The 21,541-nt window shown below is 42.7% G+C and overlaps 1 protein-coding gene across 1 annotated transcript in view; it reads left to right on the forward strand.

Annotated features, from left to right (window-relative positions):
• Positions 1–21,541, forward strand: part of ETFBKMT (electron transfer flavoprotein subunit beta lysine methyltransferase) — a 162,614-nt gene that overhangs the window by 10,890 nt on the left and 130,183 nt on the right. Inside the window, exon 2 of the mRNA XM_069628556.1 lies at positions 15,030–15,160. Within this exon, the coding sequence (XP_069484657.1) occupies positions 15,030–15,160 (131 nt within the window). The remainder of the gene's footprint in view (positions 1–15,029; positions 15,161–21,541) is intronic.

Here is a 21,541-nt window from a genome sequence, read left to right on the forward strand (position 1 = left end):
GACTAAATTAAAAACATTACAACGTAAAAATGTATTGCTAATGCTATTTGATGTGCAATTGAATCCAATAGTAGTTTATGTTCACCTGATTCATGTGCCTCCACTTCTAATTCCACACCTTGTGTAGATTCCTTCAATAGAATATTCATTAAAAATAAAAGTCAGCCGTATTGGAAATTAAAATCTTTCATCGCACAGAGCGCTTACACACATACCCTCGCAAACAGTGTACGTCATTTAGTCAAAATATACAATTCAAATTTCACCTGTTAGCCATCCAAGATGGCAAGTGTACTTGATCAGAGATCACCGTGCAAAACATACTGATTGTAATGTTGCCCTCAAACATTTTGCGATGTATTTTGCATTAGGTAGGAAGTGGAGGAAGTGTAACGTTAGATCTGAAAACATAAATGTTTCAAACACTGCACGTTTATATGCATGTCACTGTCTAATAGTATCCTATGTAGGATTTTTTTTCCATTCAGTGTAACTGTTAGTACGCATACCTCATACTCTGGACCAGCTGCAAAGGACTATGTACTTGTAGTGGAAGTACCAGAATCCCCCTGTAACACAGTATTTTTTTAGTACGAATGATAACAGCGAAATGGTACTGAGACAATGGTACTTATAAAGAGAAACCCATAAATGACACCTAGTGTAAACACCGGACAGGATACATAAATGTGTTCATATTATTGGAAATTCCAAGCATAATACATTCTCGTAAAGGAAAAATGAAATAAAATTACCAGATAGGCGCTTGAAGTTGTTGTTGACTCCGGAAAATAAATGGATGCAGAATCTTGCTCCTTCATTTTCATTGCATTGTTATAAAGTGATAAAAGGGACAATTAGATATGTGGGAAGATCCAACTGCCGAGAATATGAACTTCTGCATGTCTGTAGGGCTCATCATTGGTATACTAGACGTGTCAGTGGTTTCGTCACTTGCGAGGGTCTGTGCTTCTATCAGTATGCTATCCTAAAAAGAATGGACATATGGACATGTCAAGCAAACGATTAGAAAAACAATATGCTTCTTTTAAAGGGCACTATGGCATTGTTTTATGTGTTCATAATGATTTCATTTGAGGCTCCACAAACCACGGACAGATGTATAGTAAAAATGTGGTATAGTTAAAATGTAATACAATCTGGTAAATATGTAAAATTTAGTAAGACACATTTACACCGAAAGCAGCATCTGTTCATGAAGTTACCTTTTCGGTACTCCACCGCCTACAGCTAATTCATCATCCGGGACTCACCTTGGGCAGTGTGTGCATCAACAGAGTTGGAATTGCATTTGGATGCAATTTAAGAAACCTTCTGGGTCAATGCTTTTTCGTGTACTTCGATTGGTCCTACATATCCTCGGTAAAGTGCAGGTTGCAGATGCGGAATCGATTGGCACTCAGGTCCTTCAAGATATTCTGTGCTCTACTTTCTATCTCGTCCACTGCAAAACCACAATATCGAACCCATTGTCTAATTAAATCAATATCCTTCGGGAATGTATGCAGGATTGTGCCCTGACTATTGACATGGCTCCTAGAACGGCAAACCAAAACCATACAAGAAGGCATTCTTGAAAAATCTATAAGATCTGTTTAAAAAAAAAAAAAGTATAAATAATTACAAAATAATTGCACTGTATGCAATATCACGGCTTTCAATGCAATGGTTTGTTTTGGTCAAAGAAGCAAAACCTGTGTAGTGTAGTCGAATATCCACTGGGATTACTTTCATACATAATAGATTGATATGACGCAAATTGTAACGTGTTACTCGTCCTTGAATGTACTTTCATGCATCAAAAGAAAACATGCTTATGGGCATGGTCCGAGAAAGATGCGATTCTATTACAATGGACACTGATGAAATGTGCTATATATCGAGATCAGAACACTTGAAACATTAGACAATGGTAGTCATTGAGAAGAATGAACATTACACTACTGGGTACATTCATTCGAAAAAGATAGAAAATTTGAGCTCAGAAATAGATGAATATAGAGAAGTTAATACGTGACCTGCCCTTACCTTGACTAACAAACAATTAGATTCTGCAAGCAGGGAGGTTAGTAGCAGGATAACAGGTAGCACGATCAAGAGGAGAGGACAGTGCAGTACATGAGATAATAGAATAAATAAGCAATAAATAAAAATACAGTCAGCACGTGGCAAGTGCAAGAGTGAGTGCAGACATCGGGTGTCAAGTGCTGGTAGTGGGACTGTAGGGATACAGAAACAGTTCCCAATTGCGGGGGTTACCAGGAAGGCAGTGCAGGTGTGCGGCTAGTGGGAGATGGGACTGGGGCCTGAGATCAGAAGGTGGGCAGGTAACCAGTGCGGTTTCAGCCAGGAAAGAGGAGGAGAAAAAGCAGAAGCAGAGAAAGGTTTTGAGGTGCTTCTGGAACCGGAGATGATTCTCCTCAAGTTTCAGGGTGGCAGGGAGGCTGTTCAAGAGGGAGGCCCCAGCCGAAGAAAGAGATCTACCATTAACTCGTTGCTTGGAGACGCGACTGACCCTGGGGGAGTCGGAGGCGGAATAGCAAAGAGCTATAGAAGGAAGGTATTTAGGAAGAGAGAGTTGAAGGTATTGAGGCCCCAGGCCCTAGAAGGCCTTGTGCACAATACAGAGGGTTTTGAACTTAATCCTCGCAGCCACTGGGAGCTAATGTAGAGATTGGTGGGTAGCCAGAGCGAAATGTCTGAGAATTGTCTTCATTTCTAACCATTTCCAGCCAATTTCAGAGACCTTTCCCTGTGTCCGCTCACCGAAGCACGTCGCCAACAACAGATGTCATACCTTCTCGCGTCCCCACAGGTGTCCCGACGAAAACGGCACCTCACATGTGTGGGTGCACCTACCGGGATTCTCTTTGGATTCCCACAGGTGTCCTCTTTTGGGAAATGCATGGGGTTCCCCGTTTTCCTTGGTGGCTTGGACACCCGAGGCCCATATCTGTATGGTGTGCCTGTTTGGAGAAAGTGTGAAATGCAGGTGTCACAACAGACTTGGGGTTACCTGTGTTTTAGGCTTTCCCCTTGGCGCCTAGGTAGGTGCACCCACACATGTGAGGTACCGTTTTCATCGGGACACCAGTGGGAACGTGGGAAGGTATAACATTTGTTGTGTTTTTTGTGGTTTTCATAACGTTTTGACCCATTTGCTGGTGCCCTTGGTCACACAACCCTTTCATTTCCCAAATGTGCCCTACATTTAGTCGCTGCTTTAGGCACCATACACGTTTGTAACCTGCACAAGTCACCTACCCTTGAAAAGGTCTGCCTGTGCTCTTTCAGAAAAAGTATGCTTGCCGTTCCTCACCACATTGGTTTTCCTGATTTACACATGCTAAATGCGTCTGTTCAGGCCGTAAGCATAAAACTCCTGTGTACCATGGCTCAGTGTTTGGCTTGTGGTTGCTTGTTTTGTAAAACACTACAAAAAATGTGTGCTTTCCTAACTGCAAGAGTCGGGGGAATGTAGCGGAGCATTGCTTTTCTCAAAATTCATAGAAGCCATTGCCGTACCAAGCCAAACATGTCCACCACATACGTTTTTCGGTCATTGTCCCGCTTTTCCCCCAATCTATGGCATTTTCCCCTACCTAGTTGTTGCCCGACCTACGCAAATCACTCCTTCCTAAACTTTGAATTTTGTCTACTTTTCAGAAATATATGCCTTTCTGTCTTCCAATTCGGCTTTCCTACCCTTTTCTTCCATTCCATCCATGCATGTCCAATTGGCAAAAATGGTCAAAATCGCCTATCTTTCACACAACAGTTGATAACCAAATCAAAATAATTTTTTTTTTGTTTCCACTCAGCCTGTTCTTGAAAGCCAGGAAATTGGGGAATTAAGCACAGCAAACCATTTGTTCCTAGCTCTTACAAGGAAAAAAACCACATGCTTCTTTGTACATCATTTTATTGGCATTTGTGAAAAAACATTTTCGCCCTTTTTGCTTATTTTCTCTCACCACCCTACAGCAACCTAGGATTCCTGGGTGGCGTTACGACTGCCTACATGTGGGGGAAAAAAGGAGCCGAATTGGCCGAGATATCTCATGTAACAAAAAAGTACAACCCAATGAATGGCCACATACCGAAATCGCCAAAAAAGGCCTTGGCACTGGGGGGGAGGGGGAAATACCCATGGCACTTAAAGGGTTAATATTAAGTAAAACATTTTTTTCTTCGGAGTTCATATATGGAAGAAGAGGCAAGGACATGGAAACTTATTTGGTAAGACTTTGGATAAATATATATGTGTATGTATATATGCACATACAAAGAATTGTTTATTTCTAGCCGCCGTTACAGTATTGGCCAATGAATAGCGGGATTTATTTGCGCAGTGAATGAGTGCAAAGACTGGAGAGGTTTTAATCGCGGCACTGATAACCGCGGCTACAGGCAACAATTGACAATTTTGCGTACTGAAACTGCATAAAATAAATTACAATAGATATTATAATAAAATTCAACAGATTGTAAAAAATTCAACACAGACTGTAAAAATATATCTTTTTTTGAAATATAAAAGGTGGCCCTTAAAAGGGCCGTTTGGGGGATGGAAAGAAGTGGGTGGAATAGGGGAGGAAAATACATAAAGATGAACCATTTAAAAAAGTGAATAAAAATCAGGGAAGATATTGCCACTTAAAAAAAAAAAAAACTAAGCATGACTGATTTTCAGCGATTAACTTTAGCCATTGCTCAATTTTGGCATCTCCCTTGACTACCCATTCACAGCATCCTTTACACATGATTTGCATCTGGAAAGGTCTGTGTCGGTAACAGGAGTCGGTGTAGTGGATACCACTTCTGATGTAAAGGCTTCATTTCCACCTGTAGTTGTTGCTGTACTGATGGATGGAGGTTCTGCAGGTGGTGCTGATCTTAGACTTTACAAGGAATTGGTCCCATGCATTTTTATTTTGTGATGTTCATGGGCATTACAATATTCATCAACATTGACATCGTCCCAGTGGACTCTCACCAGATGGTTAATCATTATTGATGTTCCTAGACTTTGAGACGGAATATTGGAAGGCCCACAGCGTAGGTTCTTATTGCAGAAGGGTCACAGTACCTCCTCCACCTCTTTCCTGGAGTGGTATTCCTTCCCTTTAAAGAAGCTCCAACTGTCTGCAGTAGTTTTAAAAAAAAAAGAAAGTAGTTTCTTCATGCTTGTGTGCTTCTTCCTTGGTGGTGAAGGATTGTCGACCCAAATGATGACATCATCCTCACTGCTCCTACTGTCATGGTCAGACATGTTGAAATGTCCAACCGGGGAGGAAAATATAAAGGAATAAAAATGACAACACAAAAAGACTATGGTGCAAAAAATGAAAGTTTAAAAAAAAAAAAATGAAAAAGTAAAACAAAAAATAGACTAACTAAACAAATGACAAGACAAATGAAAATTGGATTTGGGGAAAACTGGCTAAAAAGGATGAAGAGGTTAAGGGGTAAAGTGCCAAAAGTGCTTGCAGTTGCTCAGAATCCCTTTCACTAGCAAGTACAGAAAGCAATGATTAATGTAAAGTTATGTTTTTGTGGGTGTGGTGATTATTCGCGGCTACAAACTGCAGCGCCGTCTGATGGGACAGTCTTGTATGCGCGGATATCATCAAACGGTGTGGCGTAGCCACGTTGATACAGCGCAACGTGTGATTGCATGGTTTGTTGACGCATATACAAGTAACGTGTAGGCGCAGAGCCGCGTCGCCTGTTATGATTGGCTAATGCATTTTGCGAGAAAAGGCATAGCCACGACACAGGAGTCCTACGTCCCATTGGCTTATTCGTACACGTGGGTTATGTGAAACGGCATGGGATTACTCTCGTCCAAACTTCGCAATCTGTGATTTGTTTGTTTGTTGGCGCGTATAATGTGTAGGCGCGGAATCGCAGCACGTGAAAACATTGGCTGGCGTATTAGGCGCAAAGATGCGTAGCTGTGTCGAAGGATGCGGACGTTCTATTGGCTCATTTCGCACACGTAGATTACCCTCTTCCCCCCCAGTCATTGGTGCGCATAGCCGGGCATGTATCCCTAGTAGACGCGGCTATACATTTTATTTTTAATATAAATATATCTACATATATATATATATATGGGCAGTAGTCTTGTAAATATGTATTTTGAAATATATTGCCAGTTACTGAAAGACTTTAATAACTATTCATGAACAGTGCAAATACATGTGAATACTTTAACAAGGTAAGTACATATGCAAACTCATTTTTTTGTAACAGGTTTATTTGGGGGGAATGTGGTTGTCCAATCGCTTTTTATTTTACTTTCTAGACATAATACAGTGTTTTGGTTAGCTGAATTGTCTGTATTATTAATGTCAATTATGTATGCAAAAACAAAACCCTGGAAATTCAAAGAAAAAACTTTAGTTGCAGGGACGTTAAGGTGGGAACTTACTGCAACAAAACCATGGAAATTCAGCTAAAGCCAGCTTAACATCGCGCCTCCTGTTGTGCAGCCTATGACCACAATAATGATGACATGTCATCACTGGGACGAGAAAGAGGTCAACTAGGAGGACACATCTCATTTGGGTGGGATTAACACATGTCCGCCTTATATTGGTAATACAGACATATATCGGTCAAAAACCAAGACAAGGAAGAAACAACAAAGTTATGACCATTTCCTTTTATTCAGATATCCCCAAACACCACTATGGTACTGAGGCGAAGAAAGCGGCTATGGAGTTGTACCGATCGAACAGCCAGGCATGTCCAGCGAATTAGTTTCACTATGGTCAGGCACACCTGTGGTCATTTTACAATCCTAATAAGAATAAAAAGCCTTGCCGCACAGCTAGAAGACACACAGAAGTGAAACGCAGAAGCGGAGTACAGTAGTGGGAGACAGGCGGGCTGGAGAGAAGCTGGCTAGAGAAGGATGAGTGGGAGACACGGGAACCGATAGCCCTGGCCAGCAGGTGAGAGGAACATCATGACAGAGGTTAGCTGCGAGTGGGTCCTGTAAACCATCCTTGCCGGGTGCACACAGCAGGAAATGTGGGGTGCCGAAACACTCCAGTCACCGCAAGACGCCAGGGCAGCAGGCATTGCTCTCTATTGCCTCCGCAAAGGAAGAGCAAAGTTACTGTAAGCTGGAAAGCATTGCTAGAAGCAGAGGGAAGCTGCTGTGTGGAGCAAGCAAGTGTAAACAGTGAAACACTCATACCGGGGGCGCTCTGGGGGCTTGAGACATGCACTCTTGAACATCGAATGAACTGAAAGTTGTAAAAGTGATTTGTTGTGGGAGTTTGGCATGGTGTCCCAACTGGATCTAGAAGCTCTGTTGACCTCTAAGAAAAGTAAATCCAAAGGAGCAAATCCCTTGACTAGTTTCTTGCAGGATTGCTGGTGTGAATTATCCAAGCGTATGAATGCAGATCCTTATCAGCACTTAAATGCCTCCATTTGGCTCAACCCCACCTTGAAATATCAGGGGGAAAGTTTTTTTTTGGCCGGAATGGTTCCTGACGGGCATTAAATACATCCATGATCTTATAGAAGGGGGAAATTGGATCTCATACACACAACTTTGCAAATCTCATAACATGGCGGATTGTACATTCGCTGAATACCGGAAATTGAAAACTATTGTGGCAAATAGTTTTAAAGTGCCTCATCTGGAAACTCAAAATGTCGCCTGGTCGGCACTACAAACATGTTCAAGTGCTTTCCATCCAGCTGCCATGTTATATGGATTCTTGAAGGCTTGCCGAAAGGGGGATCTAAGATTACCATTTATCTGGGCAGAAGAGCTGGGAGAGGACATTGCTTCAAACTGTTGGCAACGGTGCTGCGAGAATACTCGCTTGGTGAGTTTGGACTGGGGCCTTAGGGCATCACATACTAAAATTCTTTTTAGATCCTACTGGACTCCAGCTAAGTTATTTCGGAGGCAACTCTTGGAGGACGACCTCTGCTGGAAGTGCAAAGGTGCAAGTGGCTCCCTCAGTCACTTGTTGTGGTTTTGCCCGAAAACAAGAACATTTTGGGAACATGTATGTGAAAGATTAGGATTGGTTTTGAACTGTACAATCCCTCAATCTGGCTCCCTTCTGATTTTAGGTGACATCAGTTTGATGATTTTACCTTTGGAAGGAAAACTTGGTTACTCCGGGCGTGTATGATCGCCAGAGGATGATACTGAGAATGTGGAAGTCGAGCAGCTCCTTTAACATTGACGAATGGGTGGAAGAACTACTCACCGTTTCCTCTTATGAGAAGGCCATTTACAGAGATTCAGGAGACGTTGAGAAATTTTGGGACATTTGGGGAAGTTTCCTTGAAGTTTATGGATGATATATGCCTATTATTTGGACTGCATAGTCTCAGGTCTGTTAACTATAATGCCAACATGGTTCCCTCTTTGGTTCATTATATTATGCTTTATTAACTGTTAGCAATGTTTGATAGTATAATTATGTTTTGGTTCTTTGATCTATTTTCTTTTTCCTCTTTCTCTTCTTCCTTTTTTTTCTTGCCTTTTTTTTAAATTGACCTTGGTATTGATGCGATCTGATATGTTATTGTGCTGGTTAACATTTACTAGATGCTTTTAGGTTACTTGTTGATGTCATCGGTTCATTTGTTGTTGTGTATTTTTGTTTTTTTGAAAATAAAAACTTTAAAGCCGAAAGTTGTTAAAAGCACTTTTGAATGCTGAAACTAGTGCTTTTGAAAATCGAACAGACTGAAAGTTGGTAGTAACACTTTTGAAGGCCGAGACACATTTTTGAACACCAAACGAATTGAAAAGGGATGATGAGCACTTTTGAATGGAATGAAAGCAAAGTGGTGCAAGTGCCAGATAACATGGAATTAATTGTTTGAGACACAAGTATTGGGCAAAGCTAAAAGCCAAGAGAATACCAAGAAGGGTATGAAGGAAGAAACCAATAATTGCAAAAGCTAAAAACCAAGAGAAGAAACCAAGTATTGGGCAAAGCTAAAAAAGAGTTCCTGGTATTGGCGATTAAGGGAACCACATGTATTGGCAAGAGCCAGAAGAATACATAAGGTGCAACAAAGTGCATGGTGACCAATCCAGCCACGGGAACACGTTGGAAGAGTGTAATACTGATGGAAAAAAAACAGCGTTACTGTCAAGGGCAAGCAGTGGACAATTGTTGATGAAAAGCAGATAAGGGGTATTGGTTGTGTGACTTGTAATGGGTGAACCGTGTGGTCCGACAACTGCGCTTAGAGTGTCCCCTTTTATGGAAAAAGTCAATGAAAGTATCCATAAAGAAGCTTGTTGCAAAACACAAGGTTCTTTATGGGTACTTTCATTGGCTTACGTGGCCGCTTATGTGATTTTTGAAATCAAGTAACAGACTTAATCTTTGTGAACCCGTGAAAAGTACTGATGACAAGAGAGCTGGGAAGTGTCACAAGGCATTGCATTGTTTTGAAAAGCTGGAAGATTTTAACTCTTGTGTAAGGGAACCCCAATATCTTATTAACTGTTTTGAACTTTGGGAAGGGGTAGCTGATTACAAGCCAAGAGCTGGAAGAAGCTCCAAACTTTATTTCAAACACTATTTATTTTGATACTGACATCCATACACATTCAGTTAGTTGTGAGAGCATGTATAGGATTTGGACACAGGCTGGTACTTGATTTGTACTTCCTGATGTAGACTTTCCTTAGAGAAATCTAAGTGGGAAAATCCCACCTTAGCCTAGGGCAAGTTAGGCCTTGCTCCATCCTGCATTTTAAGTTAAAATAAAACCTTTTAAGAACAAATTGGAATCTGTTGTCTGTGACTACTTCATGACGCCTCCACAGTACCCAGCATTACCCGTTGAGCAGGACCTAACACTGGGGATCGAAGAGCTAGTACATAGCTAGCAAATCTAACTTTCACATAAGATGCAAACATAACATTTTGGCCATTATTTTTGACCCCTTATGCTTTACATGCCATATAGATTGTCCCAAATTCACACAGGTAATATCACATAAGTAGAATGTTTGGCATCAGTTGGCTTGGGGCGCCAAAGGTAGCTCCTGGGTGCTGGCTAACTAGGCTACAAACTGGAGCTAAATAGCTCCCAGCTCCCCTCAATTTGGAACTTTGCTTTAGTTGTCAAAGGGAACGCTCACTCTTACCCAACATATGACCCATCTTGTCAATCTTTCTTTTACTCAAGGTGTTTTACCTGATGGTTTAAACTTGTGCCCCCTTTATCTCTCCCCGTTTAAACCCTCACATGAGTCTACAATTTTAGGCAATGATCACCCGGGTCTGCCCTGGATTTCCAAAGTGATTGAAAAGGCATTGACAAAACAATTTAACACATTCTTTTGAGGACGATCACATATTGGGCCTTTTTCAGTTAGGCTTTCGCTCTAAACATGGGACCGAAACCTCACTGGTCTCTCTCTGGCATGGTCTTTTGTCCCACTCCATTTCTGAACATCTATCCCTTTTTGATTATGCTCGTTCAGTACTCTGCTTTTCATCACACACAATGCGTTATTCAACGCAAGTCTTTCAGCAGTAGGTTAAAACGAACGCAAAATCAATCGTATTATAAAAATAGAATTAATCATAGCATTCAATTTGGAAACATGCATGTAAAATGCACAGAGGGGACACAATGTAGCAAAAACAAAAAAATGAATTTCATGTGAGCTGCTGGTAACATGAGTTGCAAATATCATTTGACTAATGGATTCCTTTTTAACCAGGCTCTATGAATGAAACTTGAGACGACTATAGTCAGTGTGGTTTGCAGTACGTTTACAAAAATTGTCTGCAACAGTTGTTATCCCATGCTGAATTAGCAAGGATTTCAAGTAAAAGTCTCAAGCCGCTATATGCCGGACAAAAAATTAGTGACTCTTTAGCCCATGTTCATGAAGAATACAAGTCCGATTCGGACGCAATTCATTTCTTTACCAGAGCTGCAAGCAGGAGGATACCTAACCTAAAGTTGAGGTAAAGAGAATTGGCAAGTTATGGCTGAACCAAGTTCAGATATTCCTCAAACCTTGCTTTTGATACTTTGAATAACTCCATCCTTCTTTCTTGTGTCGCAGATATTGTTGGCCTAACTGCACCTCTTTGGCCTGCTTTCGGACCTTTTTACCAGATAGATCATTCCACTTAACATCTACATTCAACCGCTGATTACCATAATCCGTAGCTTCAATATTCATTTTCACTTCTATGCAGATCAGTCAATGATTCCTCAAGGTGTTTAGCCACGGGGAATCTGTCAGCCATCTACACGTTTGTGTTGATAAGATAGAACTTGGTTAGCTAATGATAATCTCCAACTCAAACCCCTGTGGTAAGGCAGACATACGAGACGGACACGAAAACATGTTTCAATGGTTCAAAATGTATTAAAATGTTTGCCCTACCACTAAAAGTAAAGCAATATAAATTGGCCTACGTAAGTGTTCTGCCGCCTTCTTGGGATGGCTTGTGCATGACCTCCACTCACTTGTTTTCAGTTCTTTCCTTTTGATTCAGGCCTCAGCCTGCAAGTACAGTTCAAATCGGAGGCTCTGTTATTCCTGACTCTTGGTAGAAGGGGGGGGGGGGGACTCCTGACCCCATTGTGAATGTTCTGCTAGCTCAAAAGGTTTTCATTTTGTTGTGGTTCAGGCCAGCCTGCAGATTCAGTTCAAAACAAGTACTGTGTTTCTCTTGACACTTTGTAGTAGGGAACTCCTGACCTCCCTCATCAAAACCCTGGTAAGCACACAAAGTTTTGAATCTCTTTTGTAATTCAGACACTTGTGTGATGAACTTCTTTGCTTTCTCTTGCTCACCCCTCCAGGGTGTCTCAATAATTTGCACGGCTCTGAGCCTTGCCTGCGCTATCTGGTTTACCTAGCCAAAGGTTTAACACAATGTTCTCACACCCTCAATGGGTCCTGGTTCCCTCTCTTGAGCTACTTGGCCTTGTTGGCCGTATGTTAGATGCAAAGCTCTCACCCCTCCAGGGCCCCTGGGTCTCTCAACCCCCGTGGGCTATTTGGCCTTTTTGGCAGTACGTTTGATGCAATGTTCTCAACCGCTGCAGGGGTCCTGGTTCTCTCAGCCTCTCGTGGGCTGCTCGGCCTCGTTGGCCGTGTGGTTGATGCAATGTTCTAACACCCATCTGGAGTGCTTTGGCGTTTCACTGCCCTCCTCCCCTTTCTCTGTACTGACCGTGTACCTATGTTTGGCGGCGTTGTTCATCTAAGGAGGCGGTGGCTCCGAAGCCGTACTTTCATGGTTGTTGACTCTCGCAGCGATTCTTTGTGTCAGCGATTTGGTGCAGGAGCACGAATACATCTAATCTCCGGCAGTCCAGTCTACCACTTCAGGGGACCTGGGATCATTGTGCGCTCTGGCCTCCTGGGCCACCACATATCTGACATGGTTCTGCATCCAGGATTGATCCACCCAGCCTAACCGCACAGTCTTCCACTGTCCATCGGTTGGCTTAGAATCACTCTTCCTGGTGTCTGTATCCAGGGACCTTTTTATCTTCCTCCCTGAAATGAGGGGATAATCGATTGGTTCTGCTCTTCAGACATGGATGGCAACAGGTCAGAAACTAAACCATACACTTTTAAAGGGCCCTGCCCATTACTGCACTGTTCAATTGCCATACAGCTACAATATGTAAATATTAGGATGTCCACACTTAGATCGAATTAAAATATTAGTATGTACACACTTAGATCGAATTAAAATATTAGCATGTCCACACTTAGATAGAAATTGTAAATATTAGCATGTCCACATTTAGAAAGAATTATAAATATTAGCATGTCCACACTTAGATAGAATTGTGAACATTAGACAGCGTCACATCCAGATAGGATTTTGATTGAAGGATAGCATGCCCGCGCCTAGATGAAACCGAATGTTGGCATGTGCCACACTTAGAACTGTGAACACCAGCCTGCGCCGCATCTAGATACTATTGTGAATGTTAGCATGCCCACACCTAGATAGAATTCTGAACATTGGCCTGCGGCGCTTCTAGATAGGATTGTGATGGCCAACAAGTGCCACACTTAGACAAAACTGTGTATGTTAACATGCTAATGGTCAGGTAACCCATTAACCAATATAAACTCAAACTCTGCATACTTATCGCACTCAAAAACACACACAACCATCTCTCACACCACAAGCCGCACGCACTTCAGTACACTGCAACAACACAAGCCGGAGCAACAGCACACGCGGACTGACACCAATCCAATACCCGCACCAAAGCTCAGCACCCGGTGTATACCGAGTTGAAGCTGCCAACAGAACACCACTCCTCCCACTATGCTACTCCCTCTTCACCTTACTAACCCATCCCACCTTATCGTTTACAGATCCGCCAGAGCGCCTGAGGCCAATTCCGTTGGTGACGGTGCGCGGTACAAATACCTTTAACATTCCGTTTTACAGGGAAATGGAGCGAACCCTTTGCTTGGAGTGTCCTTGTCCCCTCAAGGAGGCTAATCCCCAGTGAGATCCCACTTGCCCTGTCCCCTAGGGGGTGTTAAGCGGAGCAGGCTCACGTCCCTAGTCCCAAAGGGGATGGCTCCCCCTTGGGGAGAAGGGACGGATTCCCTGGATTCGTCACACCCCTTAAAACTGAACTTTAGTATTTGGGTCAGAGGCATTTATTATACTAGGCACCCATTGCCTCCATCACTGTTTGACCTATCTGTGTTCTTGTAGAAAGGTAAAAAATCTAGGGTTAATTTGGGACTCTGAGATAGCCTTAGCTAATCAAATCTATGAAACAGTCAGAAGTTCTCTGCTTCTGGATGCTGAAATGAGTCGTCCCCTACCTCCCCATATCCAACCAGGTAGCAGTGGTAGGTGCTTTAGTCAATGCACACCTTGATTATGGTAATGCTGTATATGCCTGTCTGCCGAACTGTTTGGCTCATCTTATCCGGACAGCCCAGAATGAGGTTACTCAGCTTCTTTTTAAACTCCCTCGCGATTCGCAGATCTCCATCCCCAGATGCAGTGTGCATTGGCTTCCTATCCAACAACGCATTATATTGAAAGCACTTTGGCTGGTGTAAAAACATAGTCATGGTTTGACCCCAGATTATTTGATTGCTAAAAACCACTCTAATCAACCCGCTGGAACTCCTTTCTACTCACATCTGCATCTTTTGGAGAGTCCTGCCTTTCGTTGCATCACCCGAGGTGACGTGAGGTTCTCGGTGCTTCGCCCTAAATTATGGAAGGACCCTCCACCCGACCCCCTTCACTTTACTCTTTGACTTCTCTGATCACCTTTTGTAAACGACTGAAAACATTCCAATCTCCTCTTCGCTCCCTGTTCTGAATTTGTGTTCCTCTCTGCCTAGATGCAGTCAGTGCTGCCTGGTACTGTCGTTATGTGCCTATAAATCATAATCGATCAAAATGCAAATATTAAAATACAATTGGGACACAATTTTAGGGCATGGAGGATTAGGTGACTAAAATGCACATAAAGGTACAGCAAATCGGGATTCAGCTTTCCATCCTATGGCGTTAGGCTACCAGAATACAGATATAGGAACAGCAAACAAAATCGGGAAGCACCTGATGGCACAAGAGGCTTGACTTTGACCTGGATACCAGGGTCGAATTTCAAAATCTTTGACAAGGCACTGCTTTTGGGCATCAAATTTGGAAATTTCTGTCTTGGTTTTGACTTTGTTTATTAGGGGGGGGGGTTTGATTTGAACATTGGTCTACAAAGGTGTTGGACATCCATCCCTTACACTGTTTATTAGAAACACCCGTCTGATGTGCAGTTTGAACCCTAGACTCTATAGGCATTCATCCAACTCCTTTGCTAACATGCCAACTAATATAGAGGTGTTGAACCACTCTGTTTACATAACGTGTATAGTTGCCCAGTTTTACACACTGGTCAATTTTTATATTTCATTTTAGCATGCCCTTGCGCATCTTGTACACACTGTTTTTGTCTATTTTTAACTTCATTAGGTATCTCCTTGACAACCCTCATGTTGCAGAAATGGGGTCAGTACTCGACCTTGGAAGTGGGTGTGGCGCTACAGCAATCGCCGCTGGAATGAGCGGAGCATCACGGATCCTGGCAAACGACATAGACCCTGGTAGGTAGATGCTGCAGACTATGATTGTATGCCTGTATGTGGGATAGCTCAGTGGGTTAACCAGAATCAAAGCTACAAGTTGAAATCCCAGGATAACTCTCCTATTATCTGTTGGAGGTGGTTGAGATGAGTACCATTGAGTAGAGTACTAAAAGCTTTCATAATCCAGTGATGGCAGGCACTATAACATTATTTTATATTTTATTTTAATATTATGTCCACATTAAAATAGGATTTACTAAATCATTTGTGATCCCCATAACAGATCCCCAACCCCCATGAATGAAAGCATATGACACAAATGCCTGGATCTTTGGATCTTGCAGTACCAAAGGAGGTGCGAGAGTCTCCCTAAACTCATGGGGATCTCTGGGACTGGCGAGTAATCCCTCTGAAGCCGATATTTACATTGATTCTACCTAAAATACAGATGCCAAATCTGCCTGAAATCAAGTGAAATGGCCAACACCGCTCCCTGAACTAGATATATGATATGTTATATGAGATATATGATAGGTTATTTATAACGCGCTTAATACCCAGAGGTTTCTAAACGCGGACCCAGGGATCGAACCTGTGTTGCTTCGTGTCATCTTGTTTCCAAGTCGAGCACGCTGCCGCTGAGCTATCCTCCTGGGACGTGTTACATGCTTGTTTATTTGGATTAATTGGACTATATTAAACATTTCATCACCACCATCTTACAGGACACCTTTGCTGGACGTGAATTCCAAATTGTTCTAAGTTTTAGAAGGGCATCTGCAAGAATAGGTGGCAAGGAAAAACGGCATACTTCAAACTCAGTACGGATTACAAGTTGGAAAAAGTACGGATTACAAGTTGGGAAAAGTACAGTTGACCAATACATGACATATGAACCTGTACTTGTGACTTGCAAGGGGGTTGTATGTTCTTGATGCACCAGCATAACTTGTATTAATGGATCTGCAAACTGTATTTGACACCATAGCTCAAACGGAGCTGTGGGAGATCCTTAGGCCACTGGGAATAGATGAGGGATTATATAGTTGCATTACTACTCTTTTGAAAAGCTAACACAAATTGAATACGATTTTGTGGGGTGCCATGACATGATTAAGAGAATAGTAACCCAGATGTGCGTGCACTTGCACCTCCTTTATATATCCATATCATGCGCAATACCCTTTAGCAAATTACACCTGGCATACCAACATTTGACTACGAGAGAGTTCCAGTACAATTGTTTTCCAACAATGTAGCCTGTGCAGCAAAATAGCGAATATATTGTGGCTATTAATGTTTATGGAACATTTAGTAGATATTATGCATTGATCCCCAATATGGCAAAAGCAAATGTAATGATTATAGGGAAAATAAGTTACAGAGCTGAAATGTTCCCCTCACTACTGGTGCACCTCAAATTGCAAAATCACAATGATTGTCTGGGTATACTAATGATTTGGGGTGAATGCAGTATACTGAGAACATTAAAACATTGATCGAGTGTGTAAACAAAAGCATTCTTTCCTTTAATAAAAGGTTAGGGGGTCCGTTTTTGGGGTCCCCTAATTGCTTACAAAGCCAAATCTCGAGTAATGATTTTATATGCAGCACAAATATGGGTTATGAACCTTTCGGTGAGGCTTTCCTCTCCCTCTTTCCCTCTTCCCCCTCTTTCTCTCTCCCCCTCACTAGGCCACCCTCCTAGCAATAGCAGTTAACCCCGCCCCTTGGTGCAGGGTTGCTCCTCTTTTCCTCTGTCTCTGTGATAAACAAAAAAACGGAACCCAGTTAACAAACTGGCCCAGATAGGTGCCGCGAATCTAAACAATTGAAACCATTGGGCCTCAAACTAAAACCTGTCAGTCAACTTCCTTTTTCGCCTCCTGGTTGCTCGTGGAGTTTTTCTTTTTCTCTGCCCACTAAGAAATGCAGACTGTCTGCACTTCGTCACACTCCGGGGCTGCCAAAAAGTTGGTTCCCTTGAAGCTAGTCTCTGACATTTGGCACCAGCACAACCATGTCTGAAGGAGAACGACTACTGCATCAATCTGCCACTCCCTTGAAGTAAGCCTGATTGCTCTTAACTCGGCTCTCCCTCACCAGCCGCTCGCTGCTCAGACAGGCGCAGGCAGATAGCCCTATAAAGGGATCCTTTCCCTTCTGAGAAGGTTGCACACTGCATGGCAACTGTGCTGGCCTCAAACGGGTGTCCAGTAGGACCAGGGAAATGGGGGTGGGGGGCGGGGGGACTCCCATGCTGGACCAGATAGTGGTGTGGCAGAGGCAAGGCCCAACCTCATACCCTTAAAGAACCTGGCACTTCAAAGAGACCGCCAGGCTGCAGCAGAAAACAACCATCTTCTCCTTTTCTCAACTGAATGCTAGTATTGATCACCCGTCTGACACCAAATCTGTCCTTTCCCTTCGGCAGGGGGGAGGAGTTGACAGGTCCTAGAATTCGCCCTAAAATGGCACAGTCCATGTCACAGATGTTTTCAACCTATAAAACCTAAACCACATTTCATTTTCCTGTTATGTTATCAAATTAAATTATATGTATCAAAACATCAGGCAACCCACAGTAGCTGCTTTTTAAAAAACATAGATCTGTTTTATCCTCTAGGGAGGTGCCTTTCCCATAATCTGTAAATCGTGCTTTTATAAGGGGGGGTCTTCTACTTTACTAGATTGAGGTGAGGCAGGCAGCAGTCCTTCATTAAGCTTCCAGCTGATGAAAGGTGTGATGAGCTCCAATGGTGGTATGTCATATCATGGGTTCACATGCATTTGTACATGGTTGCAATGAACTGACATACACGCTCTGTATGGGAAGTCACTTGTGAGCAGGGCTTTAAGTAGGCTGGGCTAGCTTGGCAGAGCCATGGCTGTCTCCATAAACTGCTCCTGAGCCATTAAGCAGTGCATCTGATTTCTGCTGTGCGCGCTCCAGATAATTAAAGCAACTACAGGAGACTCTGGGACCAGGTGATCAAATTGCAAGTTGTGTAAGCATTCAAGGAAATTAGATATTGTCTTCCAGCAGAACGGCCCCACCCTCACTTATCTCTGGCACGACGAGGTGCAGAGAAGTTGACATACACCACGCAGTAACAGCGTGGCTCGTGGAAAGTGGTGGACCAACGTTTAATAACCATCAAGATGGCCTTGGCTGATCATTGCGATCTTGGGCAACTGATGTGATCCAGCGGCGACGAAGCACTCACTGATGTGGGAATGACACCACTTGATCACCAGGCAAGCCACAAGCATCTATGAGGCAGCAAATCCGGGGTTAACACGTTCTGAAGAACTGAACCTTGGGTGTGTTGATACCTAGACGTCAGACACACATTGGGGAAAATCAAAAACATCCTGCTTCAACCCTGCCTATTCACCATAGCCTTCGGACTTCCAACACCGTTATAATTGGCTACACACACCAATGCAATCCCAAATGGGTTGTTGTTTTGTCCTGAAGCTGGCTCCGGTCCAAAAATCAAGACTGGGATGCAGCCAAAACTCAAGTCAACAGTATTTTGTTTACAATCCTATTGGATGACATAGAGTTGCCGCAGTTATCCTAACTGCGAGGGAAAATGTCCATATCAAAATTGTCATTGATATGTACCTGTAACGTAATAATTGGGCGCATTAATGTGTAATGACCACTTTGCACTCTAGGGTCGAATTGGACGACTTTTTGTTGTTTTTTATATTAATAGTTCTTCTGATCAATTCTATACTTTGCTCTATTTGCACAGTATGAGTGACCATGAATGTGAATGAATGATGTTGCTTGTATGTGATACAGTATGGGTCGTTGTTGGTTATGAAGTGTTTTTTTTTTAATCTTAAACCCAATGAATTGTCATTAGAGATTGAACATGTTTTTTTAAATGTATGCCAGAATTTTTTATACAGTCTTCACATTGAAATCTTTTTTATATGATATAAAATAAAGAATATTTTGAAAATTGATAATGTATCGGGTTCCTATGTAAGGAGATCGCTATTACTATTAAAATGATTATATAATGCTGTGAGTTGGTATACACCTTTTGGGTCTATACATTTTGTACAGTAAACCCTCACTTATCAGCTGAGGCTGTCCAAATGAGTATATATGGCTCAGTGTTTGCAGATGTTTTACTGTTAGGATGAATGTTCCTATAAAAGAAATGAGCACCAAATACAATCACAGTGTGCATAATGTGCTCCGAATGCTTCTATGCGAAAATCACTATCGCATGCATATTTAAAATATATAAATATATGGTCATTATGTTCCCAAAATGCTGTTTGATGTTCTGCAAAGCAGCCAAAAACACACCTCATTAACTTTTGCATTTACTGTTTGCGCTTACGTGCAAACAGGTACTGTCTGGGCAATTTTCTTAATTTGACTGTGGAATGCAAATTGGTAGTCTAAAGAGCTGACGGGAGTCTCTTTACACCTCTCTTTTGCACTCGGCAGTAAATGGAGTAAACCCTGCATGCCATGCATTCATGCTAGGCAGCGTTTAGAATGATTTCCTATAGCATCTGCCTCCTTTTAGCTGGTGCAAAAAGCAGGCGCGTTCCATAGGAAATCATTCATTTTATGCCACATGAAAATCTCATGCTAGCATTAAAACCAAGTTGTTTTTGAAGGCCGAGGGCAAACAGGAGGTGGAAATGTAACTCCTGTTCCTCCCCCACCCTCTGAAACAATGAAAAACAGCTGGAGCCTGCTGGACACGTTAAGAGGTGTAATGCTGTTACGCCTGTCTTTAGCACTTCCATTTACACTCTGATGTGTTCCTTGGGTCAGGTGGATCGCCTTTAGGCCATATCCAGCAGTCTTCAGGCCACACCCAAGCCTCCCAACGATTTGGCATCCCTCGTAAAGAACTGCTTGTGATAGTTGTACAGACATTAAAGCTTTGTAAAGATCAAGTGAAGGAAAGATATGACTACCGTATAAGCACATTTAACGCCAGTTTCCACAGGCATCTTGAACTGTATCTCTGTATAGTGTTACCTGCCAAGTAGGCCGGATGTTTAGGAAATTGCATTTATGTTAGTAAACCGTGAAGCCTCTTACTTTTAAGTTGGATGGTGGGCGTGCATAATTGGCAAGTGTGGATGTGGCTGTAAAGTGCCAGAAACCATTTCATGATCTGTCATCTGGTACACGGCGATTGGAAAGCAAAATCTGGTCCCCAACAGCAGTGCACATACATCAGTACATATAAAGAAGCTTTTATGTTCTGGGTAACTGACTCATAGGGGAGTGGGGTGATTTTCCCCAGCTAGCACTGTATTGGCTCTTGCGCTATAGGATAACTAGAATTCTGCGGGAACAGCGCAGCTGCAAAAGCCCTCCTCTGCCCTTTGCACTTGCCACATTAACACTTTATTAATGTGAGGACATCTACTGCAGACGTTTTGATATATTGGTCAATTGATAATACTAGCGTGTTGCTGGGTCTTGAATTTGTTCTTAACACTGGCGATGTACACACTTTATGTTCTGTTCTTAGAGTAAATTGTGTTGTGGATTGTTTTTCCAGAATATGGCTGAAATTTACGGTACTATTGGGCTTAACGTATTCCCCTCATCTTGCTTGGTTTCTCTAATGTTTCCCAGAAATGTGACAGTCCTGTCTGTAAACACAGCAGCCTAATTGGGACTGGTATTCTCCGTTTAGAACAATGCCTTTCCCCAATAGTTTCCTGGTTAAAATCTGGATTTTATCACAATTCAGAAGCAACTGGGAACGTGTCTGGTAGCAGGTCATGAACACTCCCTCCCGCTCTCTGATCTGCCGATCTCTTCCTTCTCTCTGCCCCCCCATGTGCCTCCTCTCGTTTTCGCTCCTTTCAGTTCCCTGCCCCCCTTCACTGGAACTCCCTTACTCTCTCTATCCGTTCCATCCCCACCTATTCCTACTTTCGTGTCTCCTTGAAATATCTTCTTCTCCACTCCCCTCCCTGACACTCCCATCCCCTCCTTCCACCTCCTCTCTCCTCCCTTTTACCCTCCTCTTCTTACCTCTCTCTCCCTGCTCCGTTCCTCTAAAGTCCCCTCTCCTCCTCTCATCCTCAGCCTATTCCTCTTCCTGTTTCCCACTTCCTTCCCCTTCTCCACCCCCTCCTCCATCGTTTATCTTCACTGACATTGTTCTACTTACTGTATTACTGGTTTGATTCATATTTTGTAATTGCTTCTACTGTTTTTTATTGTATCCTTGTCGGTTTGGCGTAAAGCGCTATATAAACACAATAAACATAAACAATGTGTTGGCCTTAGCTCAGTTCCCAGTCGACAGACACACGTTGACTCGGAACGCCATCACAAATAACACACATTTGGAACTCTTGATGGCTAACCCAGGCATAGTTGCTGGCACCATA

This window comes from Ambystoma mexicanum, chromosome 12 (assembly GCF_040938575.1).
Source record: "Ambystoma mexicanum isolate Mex_15411 chromosome 12, UKY_AmexF1_1, whole genome shotgun sequence".
Lineage (NCBI taxonomy): Eukaryota > Metazoa > Chordata > Amphibia > Caudata > Ambystomatidae > Ambystoma > Ambystoma mexicanum.